At 49.8% G+C, this 28000-nt stretch overlaps 3 protein-coding genes across 6 annotated transcripts in view; 2 read left to right on the plus strand and 1 right to left on the minus strand.

Moving 5' to 3' along the window:
• Window positions 1–759: 759 nt before the first annotated feature.
• On the minus strand, window positions 760–12425 carry LOC149284581 (large ribosomal subunit protein eL36). The gene is made up of 4 exons (XM_089496549.1): window positions 12372–12425; window positions 2652–2745; window positions 1464–1598; window positions 760–891 (listed from the first exon to the last, which is right to left on the minus strand). The coding sequence occupies exons 2-4, from the start codon at window positions 2742–2744 to the stop codon at window positions 802–804; spliced, it is 318 nt and encodes a 105-aa protein (XP_089352675.1). The 5' UTR covers window position 2745; window positions 12372–12425; the 3' UTR covers window positions 760–801.
• A 113-nt stretch (window positions 12426–12538) lies between these two features.
• On the plus strand, window positions 12539–23733 carry LOC149284582 (vesicle transport protein USE1-like). Of its 4 annotated transcripts, XM_089496545.1 has the most exons (9): window positions 12539–12695; window positions 13747–13796; window positions 14637–14715; window positions 14870–15022; window positions 15964–15982; window positions 16537–16567; window positions 16761–16923; window positions 19116–19294; window positions 22415–23733. In XM_089496545.1, exons 1-9 carry the CDS (start codon window positions 12567–12569, stop codon window positions 22518–22520), a joined length of 909 nt encoding a protein of 302 aa, XP_089352671.1. In that variant the 5' UTR covers window positions 12539–12566; the 3' UTR covers window positions 22521–23733. The 4 variants fall into 4 exon arrangements, with proteins under 4 accessions (XP_089352671.1, XP_089352672.1, XP_089352673.1 ...); XM_089496546.1 differs by lacking the exon at window positions 15964–15982 and having other exon boundaries at window positions 14870–15017; XM_089496547.1 differs by lacking the exon at window positions 22415–23733 and having other exon boundaries at window positions 19116–20769.
• Window positions 23734–27073: 3340 nt separating this feature from the next.
• LOC149284583 (insulin receptor-like) overlaps window positions 27074–28000 on the plus strand; it is a gene marked incomplete at its 3' end in the record, with an annotated part of 119374 nt that continues 118447 nt past the window's right edge. Inside the window, exon 1 of the mRNA XM_089496652.1 lies at window positions 27074–27262. Within this exon, the coding sequence (XP_089352778.1) occupies window positions 27121–27262 (142 nt within the window). The remainder of the gene's footprint in view (window positions 27263–28000) is intronic.

Below are 28000 nucleotides of genomic sequence, written 5' to 3' on the forward strand. Positions count from 1 at the left end.
AGAATAGGTTTTCCTAGCCCAGGACAAAGTGAGTGCCTGTAGATTTCCCCCTGCAAATTCATCCTGGAAATGGAAGCCCCTGTGAGGTAGAAATTATGCAAGCATGCCTCTGGTTCCCATCATTTATTGCAGCTGTCAAAATTATTCATCTCTCCTTGCAGAGACTGAGGTAAGGAAAGTGTTCAGTTTCCTCCAAACCTGGTCCCTTCTTGAGTTCATCTGAAGCTCCAAAAAATCAAGTGAGGCCCTGTCCCTTCCACATCTTAGTTCTGAGAGGGAAAACTATCTGATCACAGAAGTTAAACAGGGTGAGCCCTGGATGGTACTTGAGTGAGACTGCCAATGAATACCAGGAGCTGTAGGCTCTCTTTCAATGGAAGGAACTGGCAAAACCACACAGTCAGTCCTTGCCTTAAAAATCCCTATTAAAAATGGATGAATCACCATAAGCCTCATGGTCTGATGTATATGCTAAACAGCCTGATGGAAAAGGTGTAACCTGGAACATGGCACTCAGCAGGAATCCCCAGCACTATATCCTGAACAGACCCCTCCAGCAAAGGTCAGTGTTGCCAATCTCTCAGGACACTGTGGCTGAGGGGCATGCAAGCTGGCAAGAGATCTCAGGAAGTTCTGGTGTGATGATGCTGCAAAGGCTTCCCACCACAATCTTTGTTTTCTGGAAATCCTTTCACAGCCTACCACTCATAAATCTAGAAGTCCACTGCCCTAAAGAAACGGGACATGCTGCTTGCTGGGTTTTTTGAAGAAATAACCTTTATTGGGACGGGGCCAAATAGTTTAGTCCTTCTTGGCTGCTGCTTTCCTCATGGCAGCCAGGACGTTACTGAGCTCTTCACGCTTTCTCTTTGCCCGGATGTGAGTCCCCACCTGCAAGGCAGGAAAGCAAAGACGGTCAGAACAACAGAGCCAGACCTCCTAAGAAGCAGAAGGGCCTGTGTTAGATACAGGCATCAACTGCTAATTATCCTGGCCATAAGGGGCAAGCTGGGTTTGGAGGAGAGCCACCCTGACTAAGCTGTAGGATTCCTGCTGTTTGCATGCTAACCATGAAGCTTAGGATTTATGGGGTTGAAAACGCCAGTTGTCTTTGGAGCACTGACCATGCTGGCTGGGTCAGATGGGAATCCAGCAACAGCTGGAGGGCTCAAGGGTTCTAGCAAACAGAACGGTCTCTGTGACAAACACCCACCTTCTGCTGAGGTCTGTGATACTGAGAAAAGCCAGAAAGGAAAAGGGGGCCTCTGCGTTTGCTTAATGGTTAACATTATAATCGGTCTTTCCTCCAGCTGAGTGGGATACATACTTTATTTTCACAACAATGTTGCGAGGCTGGGGAAGAGAGAAACTGGCCCAGAATACCCCAAGTCCCAGTCCAACCATTACCCCAGACCACAGCATTCACTGGCCATTTACTTGTCCAGACAATCTCTGGCACTCACCCTTTTCTTTATGAATTTCAGAGCTCGCTTGTCTTTGGAGACTTTAAGCAACTCCATTGCCCGCCTCTCGTAGGGAGCGAAGCCGCACACTTCCCGGATCATGTCGCGTACGAACTTGGTGTGCTTGGTCAGGCGCTGTGGAAAAAAAGGAAAGGCAGCCAAGCTGTTCAGTGCCTTTCTCTAAACTGGGTAAGACTTTGCTAACTGGAGTTGGCTTTAACCAGTTAACAGAGATAGACACATGGTTCTTCACTCATCACTGAACCAAAGGACTCTTGAGAATTGGCACAATAGAAACAGGAAGCCCTGGACATGTATACATTTGCAGGCATTCTGTTATACTTTTCTGGTGAAAGAGCTGAGGACAGCTAAAAAGATGAACAAACGAGTCTTGGAACAGATCAAGCCAGAAATCCTGGAAGTCACGATGATAAAGTTGGGGCTGTCATACTTTGGTCATGTCATGAGAAAGAATAACTCATTGGAAAAAACAATAATGCTAGGAAAGGTAGAGTGAGGTGGAAAACGGAAGGCCACATGCAAGATAGATGGACTCTATTAAAGAAGTCATGGGTCTGACTGCAGGACCTGAGCTGAGCAATGGAGGAAAGGAAGTCTTGGAGATGTCTCATCCACAGAGTTGCCATGAGCTGAAAATGACTTGAAGAAGCTAACAATAACAAAATAAAACACCGTTCAGTGTTAAATGTTACTGCTACTGCTTGGCTGCTTATGCAGTTGTTCTAAAAATGGCTACATTCTGCCTACAAAGACAGGGAAGGTTCTCAATGCAGCACCAGGGTACACACCAGTTCCCTCAGAGGGACTAATGAAGAAGGAGTTTCCATACCTTGGATCAAACACTGATCAGAACAGAGTCTGCAGTCAAGAAATTAGAAGAAGGGTAGGGCTGGGAAGGGCAGCTGCGAAAGGACTAAACAAAATCCTAAAGTGTAAAGAAACACAACTGTGTCCAACCCACTGTGTCCCCATCCCATGTATGGATGTGAGAGCTGGAGAGTGAAGAAAGCAGAGAGGAAAAAATTAATTCATTTGAGATGTGTTGCTAGAGAAGAGTGGCAAAGCCTGGCAGCTCCATCCCAGAATCTCTTCCATCTGGAAACTCAGGACCAAGTCCCGGGGGTGCCAGGGCCCTTCCCACAAAGCCCCCTCCAGAGACAAACTCACCCCTCGGCGGCGGCAGTGGCGAGGCTTGCAGACGTTCTTGGTCACCTTGTGGCCCTTGTTGAGGCCAACGGCCATGGGGTAGCGGATCGCCATTCTTGCCGGGAGAGTAAGGGGAGGAGGAGAGGCATGGTTAGGACAGGTCAGTGTTCTTCCCCACCAAGGAGGGGGGAGGAGGTTTTATTCATTTCCTTATTTAGAGCACACTTGGCCCTCCATATTGGCTGGGGTAGAGAGTCCTCTCTAGGAATCTCTAGGTCCTCTAGAGGAAACTCTGTGGCCAACATCCCACAGACGCTGGCCATAGAACTGCGCTGGAGGAGCTACAAAGGCCTAGTAGAGTGTTCTCTCTAGGAATCTCTAGGTCCTCCAGGGCAACTCTGTGGCCAACATCCAACAGACGCTGGCCATAGAACTGCGCTGGAGGAGCTACAAAGGCCTAGTAGAGTGTTCTCTCTAGGAATCTCTAGGTCCTCCAGGGCAACTCTGTGGCCAACATCCAACAGACGCTGGCCATAGAACTGCGCTGGAGGAGCTACAAAGGCCTAGTAGAGTGTTCTCTCTAGGAATCTCTAGGTCCTCCAGGGCAACTCTGTGGCCAACATCCCACAGACGCTGGCCATAGAACTGCGCTGGAGGAGCTACAAAGGCCTAGTAGAGTCCTTTCTAGGAATCTCTAGGTCCTCCAGGGCAACTCTGTGGCCAACATCCCACAGACGCTGGCCATAGAACTGTGCTGGAGGAGCTACAAAGGCCTAGTAGAGTGTTCTCTCTAGGATGCTCTAGGTCCTCCAGGGCAACTCTGTGGCCAACATCCCACAGACGCTGGCCATAGAACTGCGCTGGAGGAGCTACAAAGTCCTAGTAGAGTTTTCTCTCTAGGAATCTCTAGGTCCTCCAGGGCAACTCTGTGGCCAACATCCAACAGACGCTGGCCATAGAACTGCGCTGGAGGAGCTACAAAGGCCTAGTAGAGTGTTCTCTCTAGGAATCTCTAGGTCCTCCAGGGCAACTCTGTGGCCAACATCCAACAGACGCTGGCCATAGAACTGCACTGGAGGAGCTACAAAGGCCTAGTAGAGTGTTCTCTCTAGGAATCTCTAGGTCCTCCAGGGCAACTCTGTGGCCAACATCCAACAGACGCTGGCCATAGAACTGCGCTGGAGGAGCTACAAAGGCCTAGTAGAGTGTTCTCTCTAGGAATCTCTAGGTCCTCCAGGGCAACTCTGTGGCCAACATCCAACAGACGCTGGCCATAGAACTGCGCTGGAGGAGCTACAAAGGCCTAGTAGAGTGTTCTCTCTAGGAATCTCTAGGTCCTCCAGGGCAACTCTGTGGCCAACATCCAACAGACGCTGGCCATAGAACTGCGCTGGAGGAGCTACAAAGGCCTAGTAGAGTTTTCTCTCTAGGAATCTCTAGGTCCTCCAGGGCAACTCTGTGGCCAATATCCAACAAACGCTGGCCATAGAACTGCGCTGGAGGAGCTACAAAGGCCTAGTAGAGTGTTCTCTCTAGGATGCTCTAGGTCCTCCAGGGCAACTCTGTGGCCAACATCCAACAGACGCTGGCCATAGAACTGCGCTGGAGGAGCTACAAAGGCCTAGTAGTGTTCTCTCTAGGAATCTCTAGGTCCTCCAGGGCAACTCTGTGGCCAACATCCAACAGACGCTGGCCATAGAACTGCGCTGGAGGAGCTACAAAGGCCTAGTAGAGTGTTCTCTCTAGGAATCTCTAGGTCCTCCAGGGCAACTCTGTGGCCAACATCCAACAGACGCTGGCCATAGAACTGCGCTGGAGGAGCTACAAAGGCCTAGTAGAGTGTTCTCTCTAGGAATCTCTAGGTCCTCCAGGGCAACTCTGTGGCCAACATCCAACAGACGCTGGCCATAGAACTGCGCTGGAGGAGCTACAAAGGCCTAGTAGAGTGTTCTCTCTAGGAATCTCTAGGTCCTCCAGGGCAACTCTGTGGCCAACATCCCACAGACGCTGGCCATAGAACTGCGCTGGAGGAGCTACAAAGGCCTAGTAGAGAGTCCTCTCTAGGAATCTCTAGGTCCTCCAGGGCAACTCTGTGGCCAACATCCCACAGACGCTGGCCATAGAACTGCGCTGGAGGAGCTACAAAGGCCTAGTAGAGTGTTCTCTCTAGGATGCTCTAGGTCCTCCAGGGCAACTCTGTGGCCAACATCCCACAGACGCTGGCCATAGAACTGCGCTGGAGGAGCTACAAAGTCCTAGTAGAGTTTTCTCTCTAGGAATCTCTAGGTCCTCCAGGGCAACTCTGTGGCCAACATCCAACAGACGCTGGCCATAGAACTGCGCTGGAGGAGCTACAAAGGCCTAGTAGAGTGTTCTCTCTAGGAATCTCTAGGTCCTCCAGGGCAACTCTGTGGCCAACATCCAACAGATGCTGGCCATAGAACTGCACTGGAGGAGCTACAAAGGCTAGTAGAGTGTTCTCTCTAGGAATCTCTAGGTCCTCCAGGGCAACTCTGTGGCCAACATCCAACAGACGCTGGCCATAGAACTGCGCTGGAGGAGCTACAAAGTCCTAGTAGAGTGTTCTCTCTAGGAATCTCTAGGTCCTCCAGGCAACTCTATGGTCAACGTCCGACAGACACTGACCATAGAACTGCGCTGGAGGAGCAACAAAGGCCTAGTAGAGTGTTCTCTCTAGGATGCTCTAGGTCCTCCAGGGCAACTCTGTGGCCAACATCCAACAGACGCTGGCCATAGAACTGCGCTGGAGGAGCTACAAAGTCCTAGTAGAGTTTTCTCTCTAGGAATCTCTAGGTCCTCCAGGGCAACTCTGTGGCCAACATCCAACAGACGCTGGCCATAGAACTGCGCTGGAGGAGCTACAAAGGCCTAGTAGAGTGTTCTCTCTAGGAATCTCTAGGTCCTCCAGGGCAACTCTGTGGCCAACATCCAACAGATGCTGGCCATAGAACTGCACTGGAGGAGCTACAAAGGCCTAGTAGAGTGTTCTCTCTAGGAATCTCTTGGTCCTCCAGGGCAACTCTGTGGCCAACATCCCACAGACGCTGGCCATAGAACTGCGCTGGAGGAGCTACAAAGGCCTAGTAGAGTGTTCTCTCTAGGATGCTCTAGGTCCTCCAGGGCAACTCTGTGGCCAACATCCCACAGACGCTGGCCATAGAACTGCGCTGGAGGAGCTACAAAGGCCTAGTAGAGTGTTCTCTCTAGGATGCTCTAGGTCCTCCAGGGCAACTCTGTGGCCAACATCCCACAGACGCTGGCCATAGAACTGCGCTGGAGGAGCTACAAAGGCCTAGTAGAGTGTTCTCTCTAGGAATCTCTAGGTCCTCCAGGGCAACTCTGTGGCCAACATCCAACAGACGCTGGCCATAGAACTGCGCTGGAGGAGCTACAAAGGCCTAGTAGAGTGTTCTCTCTAGGAATCTCTAGGTCCTCCAGGGCAACTCTGTGGCCAACATCCAACAGACGCTGGCCATAGAACTGCGCTGGAGGAGCTACAAAGGCCTAGTAGAGTGTTCTCTCTAGGAATCTCTAGGTCCTCCAGGGCAACTCTGTGGCCAACATCCCACAGACGCTGGCCATAGAACTGCGCTGGAGGAGCTACAAAGGCCTAGTAGAGAGTCCTCTCTAGGAATCTCTAGGTCCTCCAGGGCAACTCTGTGGCCAACATCCCACAGACGCTGGCCATAGAACTGCGCTGGAGGAGCTACAAAGGCCTAGTAGAGTGTTCTCTCTAGGATGCTCTAGGTCCTCCAGGGCAACTCTGTGGCCAACATCCCACAGACGCTGGCCATAGAACTGCGCTGGAGGAGCTACAAAGTCCTAGTAGAGTTTTCTCTCTAGGAATCTCTAGGTCCTCCAGGGCAACTCTGTGGCCAACATCCAACAGACGCTGGCCATAGAACTGCGCTGGAGGAGCTACAAAGGCCTAGTAGAGTGTTCTCTCTAGGAATCTCTAGGTCCTCCAGGGCAACTCTGTGGCCAACATCCAACAGATGCTGGCCATAGAACTGCACTGGAGGAGCTACAAAGGCTAGTAGAGTGTTCTCTCTAGGAATCTCTAGGTCCTCCAGGGCAACTCTGTGGCCAACATCCAACAGACGCTGGCCATAGAACTGCGCTGGAGGAGCTACAAAGTCCTAGTAGAGTGTTCTCTCTAGGAATCTCTAGGTCCTCCAGGCAACTCTATGGTCAACGTCCGACAGACACTGACCATAGAACTGCGCTGGAGGAGCAACAAAGGCCTAGTAGAGTGTTCTCTCTAGGATGCTCTAGGTCCTCCAGGGCAACTCTGTGGCCAACATCCAACAGACGCTGGCCATAGAACTGCGCTGGAGGAGCTACAAAGTCCTAGTAGAGTTTTCTCTCTAGGAATCTCTAGGTCCTCCAGGGCAACTCTGTGGCCAACATCCAACAGACGCTGGCCATAGAACTGCGCTGGAGGAGCTACAAAGGCCTAGTAGAGTGTTCTCTCTAGGAATCTCTAGGTCCTCCAGGGCAACTCTGTGGCCAACATCCAACAGATGCTGGCCATAGAACTGCACTGGAGGAGCTACAAAGGCCTAGTAGAGTGTTCTCTCTAGGAATCTCTTGGTCCTCCAGGGCAACTCTGTGGCCAACATCCCACAGACGCTGGCCATAGAACTGCGCTGGAGGAGCTACAAAGGCCTAGTAGAGTGTTCTCTCTAGGATGCTCTAGGTCCTCCAGGGCAACTCTGTGGCCAACATCCCACAGACGCTGGCCATAGAACTGCGCTGGAGGAGCTACAAAGGCCTAGTAGAGTGTTCTCTCTAGGATGCTCTAGGTCCTCCAGGGCAACTCTGTGGCCAACATCCCACAGACGCTGGCCATAGAACTGCGCTGGAGGAGCTACAAAGGCCTAGTAGAGTGTTCTCTCTAGGATGCTCTAGGTCCTCCAGGGCAACTCTGTGGCCAACATCCCACAGACGCTGGCCATAGAACTGCGCTGGAGGAGCTACAAAGGCCTAGTAGAGTGTTCTCTCTAGGAATCTCTAGGTCCTCCAGGGCAACTCTGTGGCCAACATCCAACAGACGCTGGCCATAGAACTGCGCTGGAGGAGCTACAAAGGCCTAGTAGAGTGTTCTCTCTAGGAATCTCTAGGTCCTCCAGGGCAACTCTGTGGCCAACATCCAACAGACGCTGGCCATAGAACTGCGCTGGAGGAGCTACAAAGGCCTAGTAGAGTTTTCTCTCTAGGAATCTCTAGGTCCTCCAGGGCAACTCTGTGGCCAACATCCAACAAACGCTGGCCATAGAACTGCGCTGGAGGAGCTACAAAGGCCTAGTAGAGTGTTCTCTCTAGGATGCTCTAGGTCCTCCAGGGCAACTCTGTGGCCAACATCCAACAGACGCTGGCCATAGAACTGCGCTGGAGGAGCTACAAAGGCCTAGTAGAGTGTTCTCTCTAGGAATCTCTAGGTCCTCCAGGGCAACTCTGTGGCCAACATCCAACAGACGCTGGCCATAGAACTGCGCTGGAGGAGCTACAAAGGCCTAGTAGAGTGTTCTCTCTAGGAATCTCTAGGTCCTCCAGGGCAACTCTGTGGCCAACATCCAACAGATGCTGGCCATAGAACTGCGCTGGAGGAGCTACAAAGGCCTAGTAGAGTGTTCTCTCTAGGAATCTCTAGGTCCTCCAGGGCAACTCTGTGGCCAACATCCCACAGACGCTTGGCCATAGAACTGCGCTGGAGGAGCTACAAAGGCCTAGTAGAGAGTCCTCTCTAGGAATCTCTAGGTCCTCCAGGGCAACTCTGTGGCCAACATCCCACAGACGCTGGCCACAGAACTGCGCTGGAGGAGCTACAAAGGCCTAGTAGAGTGTTCTCTCTAGGATGCTCTAGGTCCTCCAGGGCAACTCTGTGGCCAACATCCCACAGACGCTGGCCATAGAACTGCGCTGGAGGAGCTACAAAGTCCTAGTAGAGTTTTCTCTCTAGGAATCTCTAGGTCCTCCAGGGCAACTCTGTGGCCAACATCCAACAGACGCTGGCCATAGAACTGCGCTGGAGGAGCTACAAAGGCCTAGTAGAGTGTTCTCTCTAGGAATCTCTAGGTCCTCCAGGGCAACTCTGTGGCCAACATCCAACAGACGCTGGCCATAGAACTGCGCTGGAGGAGCTACAAAGGCCTAGTAGTGTTCTCTCTAGGAATCTCTAGGTCCTCCAGGGCAACTCTGTGGCCAACATCCAACAGACGCTGGCCATAGAACTGCGCTGGATGAGCTACAAAGGCCTAGTAGAGTTTTCTCTCTAGGAATCTCTAGGTCCTCCAGGGCAACTCTGGGGCCAATATCCAACAAACGCTGGCCATAGAACTGCGCTGGAGGAGCTACAAAGGCCTAGTAGAGTGTTCTCTCTAGGATGCTCTAGGTCCTCCAGGGCAACTCTGTGGCCAACATCCAACAGACGCTGGCCATAGAACTGCGCTGGAGGAGCTACAAAGGCCTAGTAGTGTTCTCTCTAGGAATCTCTAGGTCCTCCAGGGCAACTCTGTGGCCAACATCCAACAGACGCTGGCCATAGAACTGCGCTGGAGGAGCTACAAAGGCCTAGTAGAGTGTTCTCTCTAGGAATCTCTAGGTCCTCCAGGGCAACTCTGTGGCCAACATCCAACAGACGCTGGCCATAGAACTGCGCTGGAGGAGCTACAAAGGCCTAGTAGAGTGTTCTCTCTAGGAATCTCTAGGTCCTCCAGGGCAACTCTGTGGCCAACATCCCACAGACGCTGGCCATAGAACTGCGCTGGAGGAGCTATAAAGGCCTAGTAGAGTGTTCTCTCTAGGAATCTCTAGGTCCTCCAGGGCAACTCTGTGGCCAACATCCCACAGACGCTGGCCATAGAACTGCGCTGGAGGAGCTACAAAGGCCTAGTAGAGTTTTCTCTCTAGGAATCTCTAGGTCCTCCAGGGCAACTCTGGGGCCAATATCCAACAAACGCTGGCCATAGAACTGCGCTGGAGGAGCTACAAAGGCCTAGTAGAGTGTTCTCTCTAGGATGCTCTAGGTCCTCCAGGGCAACTCTGTGGCCAACATCCAACAGACGCTGGCCATAGAACTGCGCTGGAGGAGCTACAAAGGCCTAGTAGTGTTCTCTCTAGGAATCTCTAGGTCCTCCAGGGCAACTCTGTGGCCAACATCCAACAGACGCTGGCCATAGAACTGCGCTGGAGGAGCTACAAAGGCCTAGTAGAGTGTTCTCTCTAGGAATCTCTAGGTCCTCCAGGGCAACTCTGTGGCCAACATCCAACAGACGCTGGCCATACAACTGCGCTGGAGGAGCTACAAAGGCCTAGTAGAGTGTTCTCTCTAGGAATCTCTAGGTCCTCCAGGGCAACTCTGTGGCCAACATCCCACAGACGCTGGCCATAGAACTGCGCTGGAGGAGCTACAAAGGCCTAGTAGAGAGTCCTCTCTAGGAATCTCTAGGTCGTCCAGGGCAACTCTGTGGCCAACATCCCACAGACGCTGGCCATAGAACTGCGCTGGAGGAGCTACAAAGGCCTAGTAGAGTGTTCTCTCTAGGATGCTCTAGGTCCTCCAGGGCAACTCTGTGGCCAACATCCCACAGACGCTGGCCATAGAACTGCGCTGGAGGAGCTACAAAGTCCTAGTAGAGTTTTCTCTCTAGGAATCTCTAGGTCCTCCAGGGCAACTCTGTGGCCAACATCCAACAGACGCTGGCCATAGAACTGCGCTGGAGGAGCTACAAAGGCCTAGTAGAGTGTTCTCTCTAGGAATCTCTAGGTCCTCCAGGGCAACTCTGTGGCCAACATCCAACAGATGCTGGCCATAGAACTGCACTGGAGGAGCTACAAAGGCCTAGTAGAGTGTTCTCTGTAGGAATCTCTAGGTCCTCCAGGGCAACTCTGTGGCCAACATCCAACAGACGCTGGCCATAGAACTGCCCTGGAGGAGCTACAAAGGCCTAGTAGAGAGTCCTCTCTAGGAATCTCTAGGTCCTCCAGGGCAACTCTGTGGCCAACATCCAACAGACGCTGGCCATAGAACTGCGCTGGAGGAGCTACAAAGTCCTAGTAGAGTTTTCTCTCTAGGAATCTCTAGGTCCTCCAGGGCAACTCTGTGGCCAACATCCAACAGACGCTGGCCATAGAACTGCGCTGGAGGAGCTACAAAGGCCTAGTAGAGAGTCCTCTCTAGGAATCTCTAGGTCCTCCAGGGCAACTCTGTGGCCAACATCCAACAGACGCTGGCCATAGAACTGCGCTGGAGGAGCTACAAAGGCCTAGTAGAGAGTCCTCTCTAGGAATCTCTAGGTCCTCCAGGGCAACTCTGTGGCCAACATCCAACAGACGCTGGCCATAGAACTGCGCTGGAGGAGCTACAAAGGCCTAGTAGAGTGTTCTCTCTAGGAATCTCTAGGTCCTCCAGGGCAACTCTGTGGCCAACATCCAACAGACGCTGGCCATAGAACTGCGCTGGAGGAGCTACAAAGGCCTAGTAGAGAGTCCTCTCTAGGAATCTCTAGGTCCTCCAGGGCAACTCTGTGGCCAACATCCAACAGACGCTGGCCATAGAACTGCGCTGGAGGAGCTACAAAGGCCTAGTAGAGTGTTCTCTCTAGGAATCTCTAGGTCCTCCAGGGCAACTCTGTGGCCAACATCCAACAGACGCTGGCCATAGAACTGCGCTGGAGGAGCTACAAAGGCCTAGTAGAGTGTTCTCTCTAGGAATCTCTAGGTCCTCCAGGGCAACTCTGTGGCCAACATCCAACAAACGCTGGCCATAGAACTGCGCTGGAGGAGCTACAAAGGCCTAGTAGAGTGTTCTCTCTAGGAATCTCTAGGTCCTCCAGGGCAACTCTGTGGCCAACATCCAACAAACGCTGGCCATAGAACTGCGCTGGAGGAGCTACAAAGGCCTAGTAGAGTTTTCTCTCTAGGAATCTCTGTCTTTTGGTGCAACTTTTGGTTAAATGTTGACCATAGAGTTGCCCTGGAGGACCTAGAGATTCCTAGAGAGAATGTATTAATCAAATCTGTGAATAATCAAAGGCACAAATATCAAAGCTGCAAATATGGAGGGATGAGTGTGAGAGGCCACTCTCTTCCAGGCCAGCGTTCTCTGAAGATGGCAGCCATGGATGCAGGCGAAACCTCAGGAGCAAACTCTTCTAGAACGTGGCCACATATAGCCCTAAAGCCCCACAAAAACATAGTACTGTAGCTGTTATTTCTGCCTTGCGTTCTGTTTAACTGGGACTGAAAACAGCCGAAGGGTTTAAAAGCCCACTCCAGCTAAACCGCACAAAAGCGAGCCTCAAAATAAGACCTGAACCTGTCGCGATGTTATAAAATACTGAAGCGTCCCAAGTCCCAGCCTTGGACCGTGGCTTAGGGCTCCTTTCAAGGATCAACACGCAAAAGGCGGCTCCCGCTTAAAAGTCTCTGCCGGGGCTGCCCAGGAGAATGCTGGGAGTTGTAGTCCTATAAGGACACCTAGCTGAGCTCTTATTACAGAGTGGGATCACTAAGGATTGGCCGCACTTTCCCCCAACGGGGATTCTGGGAGCTGCAGTCCCTAAAGGCCAATGCCGTGGCGCAATTTCCCTCTCTCCCCCCGGGCGAGGTCTCGTTCCAGTCTCCCAGACCCTCCGCGGGACCCTCGGCCGCCCCTCTGCGGAGGATGGCACCGGATCCTTCTCCTCCCCCCCCCCGCCCGGCCTTCCTGAAGCTCACCTGCTGCTGCTTGGTTCTAAAGGCCGCACCGGAAGAGGAAAGGGAGAAAGAGGATGCGCGCGCACCAACAGCAGCGTCGTCCCGGCGTCCTTTGCGCGCGGCTGGGAAACACCGCCCACCCTCTTGGACCATAGAGAGGGTCTTGCTTAACCGGAAGTGCTCGTGCCTCGCTTCCGGTTGGGCCAAGAGCTGGCTATGGCTTCCGTAACGGTGTCTCCGGCGCCGGTTCCTCCCCGCGCGGAGCTGAAGCTGGTCCGGCTCCTGAGCCGCTGCGAGGCGCTGGCGGCGGAGAGGCGGAAGCCGGACGAGTGGCGGCTGGAGAAGGTCTGGAGAGAGCGAGGGTTGCTATGGGAACGGGAGCCGGGTGGGTGGCGCATGCGCACAGTCCCCCCAGGTTGGCTCTCTTAGGCTTAGGTTGTAGCCACGCTGGAGAAATAACCCGGTTTGACACCGCTTTAACTCTTTCTCTGGCTCAAGGCTATGGAATTCTGGGAGTTGGAGTTTGTTGTGGGGCCCGGAGCCTTGAGCCAGACAACAAGTTAAATGGTTGGGGAAAAACGCCTATGGCGGCCAGCCATGAAGGCCTTCGACTTCACAAGTCCTGATATAATTCAGCAGGATTTGCACCTAGGGTTTGTGTGTCTCTCATAACAGGAATTGGTACCACAGAGCCAGTGTTACCATGGCCACAAGCTCAGTGGCTTAAAAACAGCAAGACGCCACCTGTTTTTGGGGAGGGGATGCCTGTCGGCTGCCATTATCCACTTGGGAACTCTTGCTCCACCAGTCTCCTGCTTCTTGGGGATGCTTCTAGGAAGGAAGAGGGATCCCAGGCTTTGCAAAGGGGCTTCTTAGCCGATAACCCACCCTCGCCCCCTCCTCTGCAGCATGGGCATGGCATTGCCCCCCTCTTTGCTCCCTATCATAGCATTTCTCATCTGGTGCTTGGCCTGGGGCCCTGGTGCCTGGCACCACGCTTCCTCTGGAGGCAGAAGGATTCCTCCTGGCAGCTTCTGGCTGGTGAGGAGGCAGCTGATGGCATCCCTCCAGAAGCAAGAGAGGGATGCTGCAGTCGAGTCCATCTTTTTTGTGCCTCTCCTTTTCTTTTCTTCCTGCAGACATCAAGCAACTAGACTTCTGGAATGCCAGTTGAGGTTGGCATTCCTTCGTGCCTTTTGGGAGCAGGGCTTGCTGAAATTGTGCCACCCAATGTTGCTAGTTTCAGAATGCCTAGTTTGGTCTTCACTGAGGGCAGAGCAAAGCTGTTGGAAGACCTTTGGGTCCTGAAGTATTGCTTAAAGTCAGGCCTTGGCTGTGCAGTTGTGGAGACCTGTGCTGACATGAATTCAAACTGTGCCTTTGTTTTTCTCTTTAGTATGTTGCTGCTCTGGAGGAAATGCTCCTTGCTTTGAAGAACCACTCAAGGTAAGCCTTTTGCTCTTGGATCCATTTTGGCTTGTGCTCAAAACCAGAGCTGGGGAAAGACCTTCTTTTGGACTGCAGCTCTCAGAATCCCTCAGCCAGTATGGGCACTGGATTCTGGGAAACACAGTTCCCCCAAACAGTTTCCAAGCTCTGTGCAAAACAGACCCTGTGAAGAATTCCTGGACAAGAGAGGAGATGGTGGCCCAGAAAGGCTTTTGTACTTGCTTGAGTGGCCCTGAGCTGTTCCTAGGAGGGCTGGCTGAAGCCTTCTGAAGACTAGCTGGTGGCAAAAAAGCTCCCATGGCTCCAGTTAAGAGTTTCCAGTCATTGCCTCAACTGTCTCTGTGTCCAAATGCATTGCAGTTGGTTCCTGGAGATAAGTTCTTTTGCATCTGCAAAGGCCAGGGTGCAGAGATGAGGTGAAGGTAATAGTGCAGATCAAGGTGGCAGTACAGCCTTCTTCCCCAGTGCACAAAAAAACACTGAGTGGAGAGCATGCAGGGTAGTTTGGCATTTATTTCTTCGTATCTCTTAATTGAGCTCAAAGTAGCATCTGTGGCTCTCTTCTTCCTTTCCACTTTATGCTGCTAGTAATCATGTAAGGAGGTCCCGGCTCCATCCTAGCCCTCTGAAACACTATGCCTCAGGTTGCCTTGTCTAATGCACTGCCAGCACTTATAGGGAGTCACTTGGTCTCCTGCTCTCCAGTCTTCCCTTCCTCACTGAGTGTCTTGTCTCTTTCCACTTCATGAGGATGGGGAAAGGAATGGGGGACATGCTGGGTATACGCTCGGCTTCTTCTCTATGGTGACCTGTCCCTGGTTTGTCATTCCTTTCCAGCAAACCTGCTCCAGAAGTGCTGAATGAATATTCCCGTAAGGTAAACTTCTTGAAGGGTCTGCTGGAAGCAGAGAAGCTGGTAAGTCCCTTCTGAATGTCCCTTTCCTCCCTTTGGGCCCTTCAGGGTCTTTTCTTCTGCTATGGGATTCCTAGAGCAGAGGGGCCCCAGTCTCCAGTATACAGAGCCAGACGCCAAATAGTTTTTTTTTTCTCTCTCTCTCTCTGCCCCCCAGTCTTCGTCCTCTGAAAAGGCCTTGGCGAACCAGTTCCTGGCCCCCGGGCGGAACCCCACCACTGCCAAGGAACGGATTCCAGCCACCAAGACAGTGCACCTGCAGACCAAGGCCCACTACACGGGCGAGATGAGGAGCGAGCTGTTTGGTACAGTATGTCTCCCTGGCCAAAGCGGCTGCTGCCACTACACTTCCTCTCCAGACGGGCCCCTCAGTTAACTTTTGCCTCTGGGCATCACTTGGCCCATACCCTTCCAGTGATGTCTTCCTTACCCCAGCTCTTTATCTCTCTCTACATCTGTGTTCTTCCTTCCCCTATGAAGGCAAAGCGGAAGTGACCAGCTGAGTTGGGCTGGGCCAAAATGGGCCACGTAGCCATTCAATCTGTAAGGCTGAGCCATTTGAAGAGCCCCAGAGGCTCAGCAGCTCCAGCATCCTGTTCCCACAAGAGGCCCTAGTGGGAAGCCCACAAGAATGATGTGAATGTGATGGCACCCTCTCCCTTGTGGGCCTGCCTCTGTGTGGGAAGGTAGAGTGGTCACTGCTAGCGCTAGCCTCTTGCCTGAATTTGTCCAGGACTTTTTGAAAGCCATTGCAGTTGGTAGATGTTGCTGCATCAGGTGGCAGTGAATTCCGCAGTGTGGAGAAGTCTGTCAGTGATTCCCAGCCTTTGGTGCTACACAGGTTTTGGACTTCAGCTTTCATAATTCCTGGATATAGGCCAAATGGGCTGGAGCTTCTGGGATCTGAAGTTCAAATCAAATGGAGAACCACATGTTGGGATCTGGTCTATGCCGATCCTCCCTCCCCCCCCCCCAACATACACACCTCTGACACACACACTTCAGCTTCAGGAAATCACTCTCATTCTCCACAGCAGGCTTTATTTTACACCCCTTTACTTGGTTCCTCCTTCCTTGCCTTTCTCCTACTCTTCCCACACAGGAGCTTAAAGGTGTGTAGAAGTGGCAGGGCATGTGGTGTTTCTCTGCCTTGTAGAGAAATAAAAGCTAAAATGCAGGGTCTTCCCCCAACCCAGCCATTTTACTATTGAACACTCTCTCTCCCTTCTTTTTTTTTCTGCCGCATATCAGGACTCTTCTAGTGTCTCTGGTAAGTGCTTAGAGGTCACTTCTCACTAGTTTCGCACCTGGGATGCCTCCCAGAAGGCTCCTTCTGTCTGAAGCTGCTGCCTTTTCCTGAATCCTAGAATCGGAGAGTTGGAAGGGATCCTCCAAAAGCCACCCAGTCCAAAGCCATTCTGTCATACAATCAAAGCATTCCCTGTGACAGATGATGACCATCCAACTTCAGTTTAAAAACCTCCAAAGGAGGAGAAGGAGATTCCACAATACTCTGAGCTGCCAGTCTGTCTGTCTTCCTTCTTTCCGGCCAGTCACTCAGCCAGCTGAGCCTACGAATTGTTGGTCAAACTTTTCTTTTCCCATCAGCAGATATTGGGCAGATGCCTGTGGAGGCAATGGGTCTCTTGCCCCAGAAGCCCAGCTTGCTTTCTTCTCTCTGTCATGATTCTGCCAGGGCTGCCTTTCTGAGCCAAGGCTGTATGCCAAGGAGTTCCATCTCCTTTGTATCGCTCTTCAGGCTTTTTTTCTGGCTGTCTGTAGAAGCTCATTACAGTACAGACTTTTTCCTTTTTTCCTCCCCAGGTTTGGAAGAGACAAGCCTAAGGAAACGCACGTAAGTGCCAGGAGGCATGGGGGGATTTTCACCTGAAGCTTTGGAGCCGTACAGAGGCGACAGGGTTTGGGGGCCTCTGTTTCAGATAAGGGTGGGTCCCTGTCTCCCCAGAGATGCTGAGGGTTTTACTGAGGGCTTATTGTCAGTGGGTACCATGCTGTTCAGAGAACCCCCTCTCCCTCTTTCGCTGCAGAGCCCCCATCCCAGACGAGAAGCAGTCGGCGGCTGAGCTGGATGCAGTCCTGCAGCACCACCACAGCATCCAGGAGAAACTAGCGGAGGAGATGCTGCACTTGGCACGCAACCTCAAGAACAACACGCTGGTGGCACAGAACGTCATCAAGCAAGACAACCAGGTCAGCATGGGTCCTGCCTGCCCCCCGACATGCTCATTTCAGTCTCTACTAGGCTGCTATCACCCTCCATAGTTAACACTGGAATTGCCTGCCTCCGTCATCCTATAGACTCCTGGGATTTGTAGTTTCCCAAAAACAATAGCTGAGGAGAAACTAACAATATAATGAACTCTATTACAACAATGTCCCAATGGACATTGTTTCCTGCCAGAGGTCCTTTGCTGCCTCTGTGCAGTTGAAGTCGGAGGAGTCCATAAGATGCAGCCATGGGATTAGCATGGGATCAGAGTGCAATAATTGTGCCATGTGAATGGTGCCCCGGGCAGGGGAACCCGGGCAGTGTGGTGCAGGGGACACATTAGCAGGTTTGTGAGTGCTTCCAGTCCACTCTCACTGCTCTTTAGGGCTGTACTGTTATTTATATACTGATTTTCCGCAGGTCACGACTTATGATAGCTTACAGAAGATTTAAAAAGGATTGTTAGGTGTGGTCCAGACCGCCTGGCGGTCTGGTGGGGGTGGAGCAACTGCATGCCCCGCAACCCTAGTACGTGGCGGCGGCGTAATAATGGCGTCTGCAGGTTGTATAGTGGTGCACTCGTTATGCTGCCCCTGCGACTTTAAAAGAACCCTCTTTTTGGGGTTCTTTTTCCGCCAGAAGGAAGCTGCATGGTTTGGCGGCTATGGCTTCCCTCTGGAGGAAAAACAGGCGCCGGCAGGCTGCCGTTTTTCGGCGGCCTGTACTGCACCTTAGAAATTTACAAAATACAAAAGTTAAAAAGTGATTAAATTATCAAAAAATATATTACAGTTGGCCCTCCAAATCCACAGATTCTTTTTCCACAGATTCAACCACCCACAGCTTGAAAATATGTTGAAAGTATACATTTCAAAAAGCAAACCTTTGTTTTGCTATTTTATATAAGGGACATCATTTTGCTTTGCTATGGCATTATCCAGACCGGCGCAAAGCACGGGCCTGGATACGTGCTAGGGTTGCCTCTGGGTGTCCTGTACAGACGCCCCTCAACTCTAGCACGTAACTGCGGTGTTGTAATGGCGGTGCCCTGTCTACATGGGTGCTGCCATAACGATGTCTCGGCTGCGCCGTCTGCAAATAAAGCGGCGCGGGTGTGATGCACGTGTATCGCTGCAGGGTGCTTGTGGCGCCCTTTCAGTGATGCCGGAAGGAGCTCCGTTTTGGAGCTCCTTTCGCCATTTGTGTCACTGACACAAAAGGGAAAGGGGCCGAGCGGCCCCTTTCTCTCTTTCCCCGCCATTGTTGGGGTGTCCTTGGGACATGGAACCCCAAGGACACCCCTTTCCAGGCCGTGGGGAAGCGGCATTTTGCCGCTTCCCTGAGGCAAGGGAAAGTGGCGGATTGGGGCCTCTGGGGCTGCCGCTGTGGCAGATCAGGCCCCGATCCGTCGGGGAAAGGGGCGGGTGCAGGCCGCCCCAAAGGGGTGGTCTATATCCCGCCTATGATATTTAATGGGACTTGAATATTCACAGATTTTGGTATCCACGGGTGCCCTGGAACGAACAGATAGCAATGCCCCACTGTAAAACTAGGTGAAACTGTAAACCATTAAAAAGCAGAACAGCAAAACAAAATCAAAAATCCAGGATGTGGTACAAGGCCTGTTGCACTTCAAAAGTCTTGTCAAAACAGAGCAGTCTTTAGCTGTTTGTGGAAAGAGAGTAGGGAGGGTGTGAATCCCATCTCTCAGGGAATGGAGATCCAGAGACCGGGAATAGTCACTGAAAAGGCCCTATCTCTTCCCATGTTCCCATCAGGTGTGCTTGTGAGAGTGATGGGACAGAAAGGAGGTTCCCCCCTGTATATCACAAAGGCAGGTTTTTAAGGGAGAATATGGTCTTTCAAATAACCTGGAACTGGGCTGTAGCTGCAGAGAGGCCCCAGTTTCTCCAAACAGGGCTGGGAAGGAGACTGGCCTGCAAACCTGGAGGAGCCGTTGCAGCCCATGTGTCAGAATAATTTTGTCCCAGTTGGCTGCTATGAAGAAAGCAGCTTCCTGTGTGTGACCCGTGGCAAGATCAGAGTTCAGGGCCCTGGTCATGCTGGCTAGAAGGGGATTCTGGGAGTTGTAATCTGAGAAAAGCCCTCTCCCAGTGCTGGAATAAAGAGCTGTGGTGCAACTGACACCCACCTGGATCTCTCTTTGTTGCAGACTTTGTCTCACTCTCTCAAGCTGGCTGACCAGAACTTTGAGAAGCTGAAGGATGAATCTGACCACTTGGAGCAGCATGCCAAGAAATCTGTCAACTGGCTCCTCTGGCTGATGCTAATTGTTGTCTGTTTCATTTTCATCAGCATGATCCTCTTCATTAGGATCTTCCCAAAGCTGAGGTGATGATCCCTTGTTCGTGTTTGGAAGGGCCAGGGCAACATTAAGCAGCAGGCCCTGCCTGGCACCTTCTCTCTCCCAGCCCTCTTTTTTCTTCCCTGGGGCCCCAGGTGCTTTTGGAAATGCTCTTCCATCCAGCTGGACACTCCCCTCGCCCCCTTCCCTCTTCAGGATGAGGTGGCTGCTTTACATGGTTTGTTTGTAGGCCACTAAAAGTCCCAGAAGGCAAGACTGGAAATCCCTTATTTGTGAATGTGGGCACAGAAGCTCTTGCAATCTGCCGCAAGGTGGGTTGAGACCCCATCTTTCCAAAACTTGCCAAGTCCTCCACCTGAACTGCAAGTGAGGCTCACGTAGGAGGTTTAAATGGAGGTCCAGGTGGGATTTTTCCTTCTGACCCCAGACTCAACAAACTCCTTGCTTTGCTTTTGAGGGGTGCAGAGATATGGCTCCCTTGGGCATCTCTGCCTGAGGTCTGATGTTGTACAGGTTTGCCCCCCAGAGACTGACTCTGCCACAGATGCTGCTGCATTTTTAGGTGGGAACCCACAGTCATGAATGGTGGAACAGTGGGAGGAAGAAAGGTCCAGGAATGCAGTTTCCTGGACAAGCTTCTGCCTTCCATGGAGCTAAAGCTGGCTCCTGCTCTCAGCCTCTCGAGCAGGGAAAGGCTTTTTTGCAGAACCTTGGAGCCCTCATTCTTTACCCTTTGCTCATTCAATCAAGGTGGCGGTGGGACAGGGTGTATATTCATAACTCCACCTGGAGTTATGAAGCTGGTGACACAAGTCTGCAACTCAGGTATTGAGGTATATGAACACTGGCAGGTTAGTAGTTTCTCATGATACAAGGGTATCATAAATCAACCCTGTCCTGAACCCACCTTCAAGGGTATGAGGTTTGGGTTTGAGCTGCCCACCAGATAGGGACTGATGTTACTTATTTTTATATCTGTGAGCAACAGAAACTACAAAGGATGGTGGTGTTTGGATTGGGCAGATAGGGAGAGGGATTTGCCTTTGATGAAGTGGATAAAAAAGGACTGAGATAGTAACAGTTTGGGCAAAATGTGAGACGCTGCAAGTTGCAACAACCCAGTCTATTCAACCACATGTGGGGCTGACGAGCAAAGTGGAAGGTCAAAAATGGCAGTAACCAGTGGTGTTTAAACCCACACTGCACAGAAAAAGACAGATAGGGAGCCAAATAACAAACAGAAAGGAGTGTACCTTAGCTAAGGTATCTGTTGTGTTTTTATTCTATCTTTCTCCCAACATGGGACATTTATCCCCTTTCCCTCCATCATTCCCTTCTTCTTTTGTTTCGTGTCTTTTAGATTGTAAGCCTGAGGGCAGGGAACTGTCTGATTAAAAATATTAATTGTAAACCGCCCTGAGAGCCATTAGGGCTGAAGGGCGGGATGTAAATACCTAAATAAATAAATAAATGTGTTGTAATTGTTTTTAAATTTTCTGTACACCGCTTTGATCTTTTGGAAAAGTGGTATAGAAATAAAAATTATTATTATTATTATTATTATAACAAGATACTGCTAAAAAACAGATAATACAAACAAAAGTTTGTAACAAACGTTTAACAGAAATCTTAAAAAAAAATCTTATTGTATCTGAAGACTGCTAGGAGCTGCCAGATCTTGTCTTTAGATCCTGTGGCAGCCTTTGAGCTCCCAGAGTCACCTTCATCATTCATGCTATGACACGGTAGTCAGGAAAGACTTCTTGGAAGGCTTGCCAGCAGGGACAAGTTGGCCTCGGCAATTATGAGAACAAGGACGGTGTGGCATCGGTGCCTTATTCGTCAATAGAGGGTGCACTGGTTAAACCAGGAGTCTTCAAATTATTAGAACAACAATATTCTACCCTATATTTCATAGAAAGGACCCCTAATGCTTGAGCACAGGGACTGCCTCCTGTCCCAGTGCAGTTTTTGGGGCAGAGAGGGAGAGGAATGACAGCCTTGGCCCTCTTTCGTGTCTGGAGAAGTGCAATGAGATGTGTGTGAGAGAGTGACAACGAGTGAACACATGAGTTAATAGTGCCTTGTGCCCCATCCAAAACAAGACAGACCCATGTCTTACCTCAAGTGGCATGCCCATATGTCAACTGTTGGAGCTGGATGAACCAGTGGCCAGACAACCAGTAGAAGGCAACTCCTTTGGGACTCCACTTATTATTATTATTATTATTATTAACCTTTATTTATAAAACGCTGTAAATGTACACAGCGCTGTACATACAATCTTTTTAATTGGACGGTTCTTGCCTCCCTTGAACTGACTGGAGGAACAAGAGCAGAAAATAACAACATCATTAATCTGAATAACTATATCAGACAAGTGTAAAAAGACATAGAAGAATCTAGTTGCCCCTTTAAGGGCACCAAATTTTATTTGGCAGAAGCTTTTGCAAATTGCAGCCCATTTCCTCGGATGGTCAGAGGGCAGGAATGTACAAACAGTGATGATGAAATGTACCTTTTGCATTTCAGTTCCACCAAATCCCCCCTCCCGCCTTCATCCAAAGATCTGGCAACTGGGCCAACACTCCAGGCAGCTGTTGAAATGGGCAATAGGCCATGAAAGATTATCTTACCCAATAAAACCAGTCTGCCTTTAAGGTGCTAACATAAGATTCTGGTATTTCTGTATCCTCTACATGCAGGACGTCATAGGCAAAAACAGGTCCCTGTTCCCAAGGACCATTCAGTCCAAAACAGACAGCAAGGAAAAGAATAAAGAGAATGTGATGTTTGAATAGGCAGCATTTCCACATATTTCAAGTATGATCACATACTAGAGGCCTGGAGTGAAAATTGAAGAATCTAGGGGCACAAGTTACATCTTCATGGAAGGTGCTTATACTTCACCTGCCCTCCAAAGAGCTCAGATTGACCCATGTGGCCCTCCTCCTGCCTACCTTGTCCTCACAACAACCCTATGAGGTAGGCTGGGGATGAGAGGAAGAGAGAAAGATAGGCCCACGGTCATTGGACCCATTACACCCCACTGCCTCTCACAACCCTTCTCATTGATTATGAATGCTTAGTACTTTGTTCCATGTAATTAATACATTTTAGTAACTCAGCGCTCCTTGTTTTCCCAGTATGAACACATTCCTCTGGCTTTGCTTCGCGAATGAAGATTCAGGAAGGATTCATTCCGCGCTTTGTACAAGCGCGTTGGTGACTAAAAAGGCCAATTTGGGATAAACAGGTCCGGTTGCAGAAAGCACAGCGGAAAGTCTCTTTGGGTGATGTTTCCAGGTTGCAGTTATTTCTGCGTTGTCGTTTCTCTTTGAGGCTCGTTCGGCGTGAGCTTTCGAAGAAGGCTGCAGCGTCATGGATAGTGCGTCTCCATGCCTCCCGATGCGAAGCCAGGGAGGACCATTGTTGGTTATCAATTTGGCCAAGCCTGAGATGTTGTTTCAGGGAGTCCTTGTATCTCTTCTTTGGGGCGCCCCTCTTACGCTCACCCATGGCGAGTTCACCGTAGAATACTATTTTTGGGAGGCGATGGTCCTTCATCCTAGAAACGTGTCCTGCCCAGCACAGCTGCATCCTCAATAGCATGGCTTATAAAGGGCCTCTAAATAAATATATAGTTGGCCCTCCATATCCACAGATTCTTTATCTACAGATTCAAGGATCCACGGCTTGAAAATATCTATCTATCTATCTATCTATCTATCTATCTATCTATCTATTCCAAAAGCAAGCCTTGATTTTTGCCATTTTATATAAGGGACACCATTTTGATGTGCCATTGTATTTAATGGGACTTGAGCATCCACAAATTTTGGTATCCAAGGGGGTCTTGGAACCCTACCCCAGCAGATATCACAGGTCCACTGTATATACATATAAATACAATAACTGCTATTATTATTATTTATTATGCTTTATTTATATAGCACTGTATATGAAATTTGCTACATTTCCTTCTGTTCATGTTCTCATTCAAGGTGTTTATCAGAAATTGCTTTTTAAACATAAATGCTCCCCGCAACTAACCCTTTCTATCAAGCCATGCCTGCATGAAGAATACACAACATACACAGAGCTACCGCTCTCTATAATTAAGAAATTAACCCATGCTGCTTGTGACTAATCACAACTTACAACACTAATCTGATAAATAAATACCCAATTAAGTTGCTTTTGTTATTCTCTGTAATTAAGAAACGAGTTAACCCGCTAGAAGGCCCAGGCCATCCGCTGCCAGGTTTGGATGGAGACGGCAAGGAGCAAAATGACGTTGTCTGGACAGGTGCCTCGATTTATGTGAAATTTAGCAAAGTGTTTATATCTATACGTTTACTGAGAGGCTCTTTGTAACCCGAGTCCTAACTGCAGGCTGCTTGGCATGTGCGTAAATCCACACCGCCATTGGCAAAGCCACTTAAGATTAATTAAAATTTAAACCCATTTGAATTGAATCAAATTCTGTCTCCCCTCCTTCTTGTTATTGATAATTAATGCCCCACCCTCCTCTTTGCTATTCTCATTAATGATTCATTAACTGATTCCCTTTCCTGCTCTTTCCTATTAATGTTTTAAATCTTTTTATTTGGGTTGTTGTTGTTGTTGTTGAAGCTATCATGGGGTTTTCTTGGCAAGTTTTGTTCGGAGGAGGTTGGCCATGGCCTTCCCTTGAGGCTGAGAGAGTGTGATTCGCCCAAGGGTCACCTAATGGGGCTCAATCTCATTTTATTCTCAGCCAGAGTTAGACCTGCTGAACTAAATGATGGGACTTGCTTGTCACACCTGGAACACAAGTTCTATTTATTTCAATGGGTCTACTTGGAGTGTGTATGGAAAAATTGGTATTGTATGTTATCGTGTGCCTTCAAGTTGTTTCCCACTTATGGCAACCCTAAGGCCAACCTGCCATGGGGTTTTCTTGGCACATTTCCTCAGATGGGGTTTGCCATTGCCATCCTCTGAGGCTGAGAGAGTATATCTTGCCCAAGTGGGGTTCCATAGCCAGGCCGAGATTCAAACCCAATGCTCAAACCACTATGCCACGCTGGTCCTTAAAAAAAATGGATATAGTCCAAAATTAATAAAAGGAATGGTCTGGGGAGAGCTTTGCATTGACAGGCTTGTCTATACTAATTAGCCAAAGGTTAATTAAGGGCCCTAGCTCTGTCCCCACCCGCAATGGGAGACCTGGGACCTATTAATTAGCTATTTGATTAGTATTCGGACCCCCCTGACCCTCTTTATTGTCTATCTATTTAATCTATATGCCCAGGAAAGGGAACCAAGGGGACTCACAAATATTTGCTCTAATTATGACAATTAGCCAATTAACGAATATCCGAAGGAAGGGGGGGAGAGCTCCTGCCCTCCTTTTTTTTGGACATTATTAATAATAATCCAGTCATCAGCCCTTCATTAGAGTCATAGAATCGTAGCGTTGGAAGAGACCACAAGGGCCCTGATCCAGTCCAACCCCCTTCTTCTGCCATGCAGGAACTCTCCGTCAAAGCATCCCCATTGACAGATGGCCATCCAGCCTCTGTTTAAAGCACTCCAAGGAAGGAGACTCCACCACAATCTCCGAGGAAGAAGTGTGTTCCTCTGACAAACAGCCCTTACTCTCAGGAAGTTCTTCCTAATGTTGAGCTGGTATCTCTTTCCCTGGAGCTTGCATCCATTGCTCCATTGGGTCCTGTTCTCTGGAGCAACAGAAAACAAGCTTGCTCCCCCCTCAATATGGCTTCCCTTCAAGTATTTAAACAGGGCTCTCATATCTCCTCTTAACCTTCTCTTCTCCAGGCTAAACATCCCCAGCTCCTTAAGTCTCTCCCCTTAAGACTTCATGGTTTCCAGGCCCTTCACCATTTTAGTTGCCCTCCTTTGGACACATGGCTCCACTTTCGCAATCTCCTTTTTGGACTGTTTGCTCAGAACTGGACACAATATTATTCCAGGTGAGGCCTGACCAAAGCAGAATAGAGTGGCACTATGCCAGGGTCCATTAATGAGTTTATGAGAGGCCACTGCTAATTATTCAGCATTAATAGACCCCTGAGGGAGGAGTCAGCCCCACAGAGTTCACCATGAGCCAATAATTAACAACAAAAACAATAATAATATTAATTATTTAATCTGTAGGCCACCTTTCTCCAAGAAAAGGACCCAAGGCAGCTCATAGATATTTATACTGAGGGAAACTTCTGCTCTAATTGCGACAATTAATGAATATCTGAAGGAAGGTGGGCTCTTTCCCTCATTATTATTTCTTATGGACCCTGGCATCAAATAATGTCTAATATTAATTAGCCTTTATTTATTTATTTATTTATTTCTAGGATTTATATCTCGCTTTTCTCCCACAATGGGAGTCAAGGTGGGTTTATTATTTTGTTATTACTAATAACGATCCAGTCAGCAGGCCCTCATTAATGAGTTCATGAGAGGGCATTGCTAATTATTTGCTGTTAACGGACCCTTGAGGGAAGAGTCAGCCCCCTGAGCCAATTATAATCACCATCATCATCATCATCATCATCACCATCATCATCATCATCATCATCAGGTTTATTTTCATCCTGCCTCTCCCATAGGATCAAGGCGGGTTACAACAATAAAAAACAGGCCAATAACAATACATAATTACATACACAGATGAAATTAAATCGTCCCCTTATTATCCCCCCTTCCTTAAAACTAAACTACTTAATTAACGAAAACCATTACACAATTAAAATCCCTTAAATAGTGACAATTGATATGAGACATCTTGGGTCTAATTATCATCATCATCATCATCATCATATCATCTATCCTGTGTATAACTGATGTTTTAATGTTGGTAATATTTTATTATTATTATTATTATTATTTTAAAAAAGCTTTTGTAACCAATAAATCCTTGAAATAATAATAATAATAATAATAATAATAATAATTGTTTTTTAAACTTTTGTGATCAAAGTTTTAGTTCGTTTTTTTAAAATTAAATCATTGTAATCCATGTCTGGAGAAAAAAAGAGAGAGCTATAAATCCTTGAAACAAACAAACAAACAAACAAACAAACAAGGCTGCTGCTGCTGCTGCTGATGATGATGATGATGACGACGCCAGCCAAGCTTCTGTCAGCCCCCAAAGATGTCTCCCCTCCAATCCGTCTATGATGATCCTGATGTGAATTCGTAATCTGCGTTGTTGTCGTGTTTTCAAAGGGGGGGGGGAGGGGCAGAGGGTTATGGAGGACGTGGAAATCCAGGTGGACGATGTATTATTCTATGGTTACTTTACTTATTTCTTGCCCGGCTCAAGGCCATGGCGTCCTGGGAGTTGGAGTCCGTCGTGCTGGGCTCTGCTCCGGGCCCACAACAAACTCCCACTCCCAGAACTCCATAGCCTTGAGCCAGAGAGAGTTAAAGCGGTGCCAAGCTGGGTTATTCCTCCAGTCTGGATGGCGCCTAAGGCGCCTGAGAGAGTGAATGAGGGAGGCGGCTGTGGGCCTCTTTCCATCCCGTCCGGGCTCCGGGCTCCGCTTTTTCCGCTCAGAGCCGAACTCTGCCCGGAGGAGGAGGAGGAGGAGGAGGAGGCCTGGCCTCCCTTCAGCAGCAGCAGCAGCAGCAGCAGCAGCAGCAGCAGCAGCCGCCGCGGCCTCCCTTGGCTTCCCCGCCCCTCTCTCCTGCAGCTCAGGCGGCGGCGCTTGTTTACTGGGGGCGACGGCAGGGAGGCCGAAGGAGGGGAGCCTTGGGGTTCAGGTGCCGCCGCCGAGGAGAAGGAGGAGGAGGAGGAGGAGGAGGAGGAGGCGCATGGCGTGAAGCGGGGCCTCGCTCGGAGGCCATGGAGGCTCCCTCCCGGCGCTGGCCTGGGCCTTGGCCGCCCTTGGCCCTGGCGGCGCTGGCCCTGGCGGCCGCCCTCCTCGCCGACGCCCAGGCCGAACTGGGCGGCAGTAGCAGCGGCAGCAGCAGCAGCGAGCCCCACGGTGAGAAGGCAGAGCAAGAGGAGGAGGAGGAGGCCTAGGCATAGGCATAGGAGGGGGGCAAACATCATCACTGATCATGAGCATCCTAAGAAAGCCTAGGAAGAGGAGGGGGGGCTGTGTCCCGGGGGAAGGGCGGCAGGAGGAAGAAGAAGAGCAAGAAGAACCAGAAGCATAATAATAATAATAATAATAACAATAAGGCCTGTGATGGCAGCGGGGGCTGCCTCCGGGGGAGGGGCAGGAGGAGGATTAGCGTCCATAACAACAACAACAACAACAAGGCATGATAATAATAATAATAATAATAATAAACTTATTTATAGCCTGCCTCTCCCAGAAGGACCAAGGCGGGTTACAACCATAAAATACACCAATAACAGTATACACCATTCATAAACAAAGATGCCATGGTCCCTTTCCCCCTTGTTATAAACTAAAGAGAAGTGGGGCTGACTCTGAGGGAAGGTGAGAGGAGACATGGAGGCAACAACAACAACAACAACAACAACAACAGTAGAATCCAAAGATATAGCCATGTCAGTTTCTGGAATCAGTCCATAGCCAGATCTTGGAGCTCCTTTGAGACCAACTGAAAGAATCATAGAATTGTAGATGTTTATCACACTATACTTTTAAAGTGCTACTATTCCACTTTGACTCCTCTAGCTGCCTCCTGTTGCATTCTGGGATTTGCAGTTTTAAGGAGGGGTATTTAGAATTCTCAGGCAGAGACTGCTA

Source organism: Sceloporus occidentalis, unplaced genomic scaffold (genome assembly GCF_023333645.1).
Source record: "Sceloporus occidentalis isolate IW3139 unplaced genomic scaffold, rSceOcc1.0.p SCAF_91, whole genome shotgun sequence".
Lineage (NCBI taxonomy): Eukaryota > Metazoa > Chordata > Lepidosauria > Squamata > Phrynosomatidae > Sceloporus > Sceloporus occidentalis.

Excerpts from the sequence above, each read along its gene's own strand:
- LOC149284581 (XM_089496549.1), bottom strand. The coding sequence starts at position 2,744 with ATGGCGATCCGCTACCCCATGGCCGTTGGCCTCAACAAGGGCCACAAG. Across the intron at positions 1,599-2,651 it reads GCCACTGCCGCCGCCGAGGG|CGCCTGACCAAGCACACCAA; the intron begins GTGAGTTTGTCT and ends TTTTTTCCACAG. Across the intron at positions 892-1,463 it reads TGAAATTCATAAAGAAAAGG|GTGGGGACTCACATCCGGGC; the intron begins GTGAGTGCCAGA and ends CCTGCCTTGCAG.
- LOC149284582 (XM_089496545.1), top strand. The coding sequence starts at position 12,567 with ATGGCTTCCGTAACGGTGTCTCCGGCGCCGGTTCCTCCCCGCGCGGAG. Across the intron at positions 12,696-13,746 it reads ACGAGTGGCGGCTGGAGAAG|TATGTTGCTGCTCTGGAGGA; the intron begins GTCTGGAGAGAG and ends TTTTCTCTTTAG. Across the intron at positions 16,568-16,760 it reads ACAAGCCTAAGGAAACGCAC|AGCCCCCATCCCAGACGAGA; the intron begins GTAAGTGCCAGG and ends CTTTCGCTGCAG.